This window comes from Pygoscelis adeliae, unplaced genomic scaffold, assembly GCF_000699105.1.
Source record: "Pygoscelis adeliae isolate BGI_AS28 unplaced genomic scaffold, ASM69910v1 Scaffold41, whole genome shotgun sequence".
In the NCBI taxonomy this organism is placed as follows: domain Eukaryota; kingdom Metazoa; phylum Chordata; class Aves; order Sphenisciformes; family Spheniscidae; genus Pygoscelis; species Pygoscelis adeliae.
The window spans coordinates 2,533,238-2,539,892 of NW_008824373.1; the positions used below are offsets into that span (position 1 = coordinate 2,533,238).

General features: G+C 34.9%; 1 protein-coding gene across 1 annotated transcript in view; it reads left to right on the top strand.

Annotated features, from left to right (window-relative positions):
• Positions 1-3,091: 3,091 nt before the first annotated feature.
• LOC103913639 (BTB/POZ domain-containing protein 6-B-like) overlaps positions 3,092-6,655 on the top strand; it is a 7,927-nt gene continuing 4,363 nt past the window's right edge. Inside the window, 1 exon segment of the mRNA XM_009320163.1 lies at positions 3,092-3,098. Coding sequence (XP_009318438.1) covers positions 3,092-3,098 — 7 coding nt within the window.

Here is a 6,655-nt window from a genome sequence, read left to right on the forward strand (position 1 = left end):
CAGCACTGGCTAGGTTCACAGTAAATTTGACTGGCGGTGTTACCCGTACTATATCAACTACATTTCTGAAATTTATCCTTTTTACTTAAAAAAAAAAAGTGCATTTAAGAAATACAAATGGTAAAGATGCAAGAAGATGTTAAATTCACTGAGGCATATTAAATAAAATATGTATGAGCACTAGTATTATGGACAATAAGCGAATACCACTTGACACAATTGTTCAAGTGCTTGAAATTGTAACAGTTGATTTCACTAACATAGTTTAACACAGGCAAAACAACACACTTTTCATTAGTTTCAGAAAGTGCTAAAGCATTTTGGTGAAGTGAAACCAAAATTATAATAGGAACAAAAGAAAGCAAAGAAACAAGCGATAATTTTCCCAAGGCACTGGCCTACCTATAGAACCTTGTGCAAACAGTAACAGTTTGAACAGACATTCACCATCCTGGTCTCAATATAGTAGTGAATTGTTAGAAAACTCATTAAGTGAGGTTATCAAACCCATCAGAAGATGCACATACACTCATGCATTTAACGTGCCAGATTAAGACAATATGCAAGAATGAAGAATGTGTGCTAAAAAATGAGTTAACATTCTTTCTAATTGAATCAATGAGTTATGGAAATGGAAAGAAAGATAAGTAGCAAAAGCGGATGTTTTCCACTACACTTGACCAAAGAAAGACTGCAGTAGAGGAAAAAGTTTTCATATATTTAGGTCTGTAAGACACTAAATAGCAGAAATAGATAACAGGCTTGTAAACATGTGCATCCTAGATGTGACAGTGACATATAAACACAGACCTAAAAGGAATTAGCAAGGTAAAATTACTTCACTTTCAGACTCCCACAAGTTCAGACAAACACGCAATACAAGTTTATTCCAACAGGAACTTTGAAAAAGAAGTTGTTGTTCTCAGGTCTCAAAAAGTGCATTCCTGAAAAGTTTGAAGTTACTTAAAAAAAATTAGAGTTTAAGGAAAAAAAAGAGTCTCATCCAATGACTAATTAAAATGACAGAGGCATTCATCTGACTCATTGGTTAGTCACAGTACTCTAAGCAGTAAAAATAGTGTCTCATTAGTCTTTTAAGCATTTATTCCTTATTCTATATGAAATTGATACTTAATCACTTTCCTAGTGTACAACAGGCACTTATTACACAGGGAAAACTTGGAGAATGGAAAGTTTATAAAATCTCTGTCAATCTCTCCTACATGTTAGGAATGATTCATTATAATGGGCCATGAGCGGCAGGGTGACTCTGAACGGAAGCCTGTAATTAACTTTGCTTCATGTTTTATTGATAGTATTTGCTGTTTTCTGAGATCTGACCATACATCTTGAGCAATGTGCAAACCTATGGATCATGCTGTGCTTAGATACCCTGGCATTGGGGGATATATGCGAAACTAAATAGATTAGGTGGAAAATATACCACATCCCTTGTGATCTGTACACACATTTAGATTCTCCCTTTTCTGCCACCTGTTTGATGTTGTTTCTGTCTCAAAGCACACTTGACATTTAATACGAAACATGGAACTCAAAGTTCTTTTTTACTGTCTTGGGCCAGTATTTACTTATATCAGTCATGGGCATGCTGATAGAGAATAGGAAAAAATGCATAGTATCGCTTACAAAAAAAACATGTCTGTACTTTGAAATGCTGTAGATCTTACACTTCAGAGCAAATCTGGAGTTGCAGACAATTTGCAGTTACAAACTTGAGGAGGGATGAATGGGTGTGGATGAGCCTTCTGTTATCCTGGAAGCAAGTCACCCACAAATTGGAAGAAAGATGGGGGGGTTTTGTAATATGGGTAATTTGGCAAAGCTAAAAGCAAATTTACAAAATCCTTAAAAGACCATGGATTATTTAGGAGCAGATGGTGTGAAAGGCATTTGAAATCCCTCCTGTAAACCGTGTTCTACTTCATATAAACAGTATAAGCAGAAGCTCACAGACCAGGATCTTCCTCCAAACGTTTTTGACCCTAGTCTTCGCATCTGGTATCACACTCCTGATCAATTAAGTTTTGAGTTTTATTTTCAGAAGAAAACAATGTCAGAGGGATTACCTATCAGAAGACCCTCTTGTCACATAATTTGGACAGTGGAAGATTAAAAAAGTGGCTTAACTCTCCTACTATCTGCAAAGAAATGTTCTTTTGAAAATTTCGAAACTCTAGTTCTGGCTGTGACTATTTTTTCCCGATTGAAAGAATTTGCTATGATTTATTGAATAATTTTTAAATTATCATAATAGCTTTTGCTGTGAAATTCTACCTCCCAACTCTGCTCATTATTTCTACAACACATATCTACAACACTTTTCATGAGATGACCTTTAGAATCACAGGCTTCATTGAAAAAAATGCATTTTTTTCTTTTGTCTTTCTTTTCTGAGCTCATATGGTACATCCACTTCATGTTTCTAAACCGCAATAGCTTCCTTAACTATAAAGCCTCAGTCTGAGGAGGTCCCTCTAGTGTGATGGATGAAGCAAATATTAATGGAAAAAAAACCCCACAGTACAATCACATAATTGAAGACTGCATTATAGACAAGAGATAAATTAGAAATGCAGAAGCACAAATATTTCTGAATTTCCTAACTATTGAGTGGTCAAGTTAGCAAACTTAATGCTATTCCTTCAACACTATTTTTCTGCTTGTGCACTTATTCAAATTTAGATTTGACTAATCATGGAAGAAGAGGAAGCAAATTGACAGTCAGCGCTGTGTCGTGGAAAAATCTAAAATTCTGGCTATATGGAAGATCATCTTAATTAAAACCAAACTGAGAAAATAAGTAATGGGTAATGGGAAGCCTTTTGTTAGAAACACAGATATATTTTGGTTTCACTGGCAAACCTGGAATATGAAAGTGTGGACTGAAACATAATTCTGTATATTGGCAGCCACTGGCATTCAAAAAAGTATGATTCATGTTTTAAAAACTCATAGTCTGGTTTAACAATCATGACATTTACAGAAAATTTTACATGTTTTTCCCTTGTCTTCTAGTTCTTCAGTTTTAATAGCACATTTAATTTGCACTTCCTAGCATTATTCTGCCAATATGACAGGTAGGTTCTCATACAAGCTTTTGATTCCGGGAGTTAAGGGTTTGTGACAATGCGCTGAAAAAAGTGAGCCTTGCAATGAAATCCCAAGATGGAAAGCATTGCTGCAGTCTCATACTGGTTCCAAATAATTTTTCTTGATGTAGTACAATCATTAGGGAATATTTGCTCTACTCTTTTCAATAAACAGTTCCCTAGTTTGACAATCTAAGCTGTTTACAGTGACTTTTAATAGCTATCTATCAATATCTCATCTTTTCAAACAATTTAAAAGTCACACAGGCATATATGTCACTCAACTTGTATTACAATCATCTACTGTGAGTTATAAAGCAATGAAATTTTCCTATGAGACAAAACATCTAATAAAGTAAAGGCCTAATCTATTTTGACTAAACTACCAACTTCATGCAAGAATGACTCATTAAGTCATGGCAAGAGTTAGTGTGTAGCCTGGAGGAGTGAGCCCAGGTTTGTAAACCAAGAAATTCTGCATCCAAAATTTTGCCTGTACCATAACTTTGACCTGTATCTTTAAAATTACTTTAAAAAAAAAAAAAAAACACCAGACAAAAACCCCACAACTTAGTGTGTATATATATATTTATTTATTTTAAAATATTTTTATATTTATGGAGAGTTACAGCTAATCAGTAAGCACTTTCCTCACACAGGCAATGTTAAACCAGATGCTAACACATAACTAACTCTCATCGGCTTAAGCGGACCTTAGGATTCCAAAACCCCTGCAGATGTTTTACATAAAGGTGATAAAATAGGACTTTTTCCTGTAAGGTTCTACTGTTGGTTTCTCTTTGCCACATGAAAAAAAATGCTTATTCTTTTAGCCAAACGTCAAAAGAACAGAGATGTGGCTCACTCTGGTCTGTAGTCGGAACTCAGAAAAATGCTAGTAGGTTACTTTTCACTAAAAGTTTAGAAAGCTGCTTTTATAAAATTTTCTTAGCTGCAAACAAAAAAAAAAAAAAAAGAAAGGTTATCCAAATTGGTTTCTGTGAATAAAAAACATAGAACAAAATGAGTTCCCATTTGGCCAGTGAGGATTTTTTTGGTTAAAGAAATGTTTCAAATCAGTCCAGCTCCTGTAGTCTTCAAAAACCAGCTATGATGATATATATACACACACATATATCTTTTGAGTTGTGTTTCATTGTAAAAACTGAATATATCAGGAAAAGCAGTTACTTGAATGGATCTCTCATGTGCATCCATTAAAATGCAAATAACCTTTCAAAATATGTATCTTCACACAACTTTTTCAACCTTCTGATAACCTTTCAGTCCTCCAGCATCCCATCACAAGATTGCTTTGAAAACAGTCTTGCAGCTTTTTCTATCCTTTCTCCAACACATAGTTTTTTTCTCTTCTATATAGAAGAAATGAAGGAGATGCTATAATCCATTCCAGTGTTACTCAGTTGATGCATTTGCCAATTAGTGTATGAAACATCTTCTAAGAGCAATATTTAATTACTGCAGATATGTAAATGATATCATGAGATCCCAGCCAAGCCTCAAATATTTTTAAAATTACCTAGGTAACTTTTTTTTTTTTCTTAATTATTAGCCCACTCTCTCTGAAAAGCAAGGTCTCTAAATTAAAGAAATGTGGTGGGTGAAATGTTATTTTTTGCCACCGTCAGCAAAAAGATTTTCCTCTATGAGGGTGTGTCAAATAAAAAACTTAGTAGGAAACTAATGGCCATGACCTGTAGCAGCCTTGTTGTACTGTGCAACTGAATTATTTCCTTTTCTAAAGCTCCAAGCGTGCCACTGAGAATGCTAGGTCAGCATATATAGTAAACAAATCACCAATCACCCAACAGCTACTGTATCTTCTGCCTCCAGAATGAAAGATCTCTTCCCTAGCTTGAACTTTTGGACCTTGAATTTGACCCTATCTGAGCTTTTGTTATGTTAACAAATGATTTTGATGGTAAAACTGTGGATCGACAGATAGGACTGGTGAGGGAAACACATTAATAAGGAATTACTTAAGTAAATCAGGTTGTTTGACCCAAGCATGCAAGCTCTCTAAATTTATTTCTTTCTCACCCTTCTGTATTGTCAGTGCAGCTTTAATTTCTCCCTTCTCCTCCATCAATCCATTTATACCGATCACATTAGTGCTCTTGGCAATTTATTCCATATTTCTAGTATTCTTTGCATGAAATAGCTCTGCTGGAATTCCTGTTTACTTCTAATTTCAGTTTGTTTCCACTGTTTTTTCAAACAGCAGGTTATAGTTAATTAAAATAAATCTGAAAACAGATACATTTAAAATAGGAAATGTTTGTAAATTGATATATTTTTTTCTTTAGCAATGTTTTGAAACTCTATGTTATTAATATAGTTGCACAAATAATTACCCTAAATCTCATATTCAGGTAATTACAAAAATAAAATGAACAGCTGTTATTACAAATGCATAATGCCAAGTCATAATGTGCAGGTTAGGGGTTAACACTAGCAAATTGGACACGGTACATAAACACAAAATAAATTATTGTATGGTAGTATAATTACATTCCAACCATTATGTTAATTATAATTTATATGAATTCCTTTGGTTTCCTATTTAGATTCTTCTGCGTACTAAATTATTCTACGTCAGCTAGGGTGGCACTGGACCATAAATCTGACAGCAGTGCATAGTGACATTATTTTTAATATGTAAGAGAAAGCTTATTCTATATGCTAGATTTGAAAGAAATGTTTTGTTAATTAAATTGGGTCAAAAGTAAACAAGATAGAGTTAAACAGGGCATAGAAAATCCACTTGACTGTCCAAAGAATTAAATTAAACATTTATTACCTTACAGATACTGACCTAAAGTGTTACTTTAAAATGTCTTTATTGAAAAATTAAATTAGAATGGGACAGATATCTAAGGAAAGTCCTTGCAAAAACCAGAAAATCCAATCATATAAATATATGGCTGAAAAGAACTTTTAGAGATTATTTTATGCATTTCCTTTCAGTAAAATACAATCTTACCTATATCTCCTATACACAAAGAGAGATATTTTTAAGAGCAGTTTACATACTGACATACACTCTGACGTGTGCTGATATGAGTATGAAGATGTTTTACCAGGACATCACCTGAGTAGTCATAGAATCATAGAATCATAGAATCATTAAGGTTGGAAGAGACCTCCAAGATCATCGAGTCCACCCGTCAACCCAACACCACCATGCCCACTAAACCATGTCCCTAAGCGCCTCATCTACCCGTCTTTTAAATACTTCCAGGGATGGTGACTCAACCACTTCCCTGGGCACCCGCTTCCAATGTTTAACCACTCTTTCAGTAAAGACATTTTTCCTCACGTCCAATCTAAACCTCCCCTGGCACAACTTGAGGCCATTTCCTCTCGTCCTATCTCTTGTTACTTGGGAGAAGAGACCGACACCCACCTCGCTACAGCCTCCTTTCAGGTAGTTGTAGAGAGCGATGAGGTCTCCCCTCAGCCTCCTTTTCTCCAGGCTAAACAACCCCAGTTCCCTCAGCCGCTCCTCAGAAGACTTGTTCTCC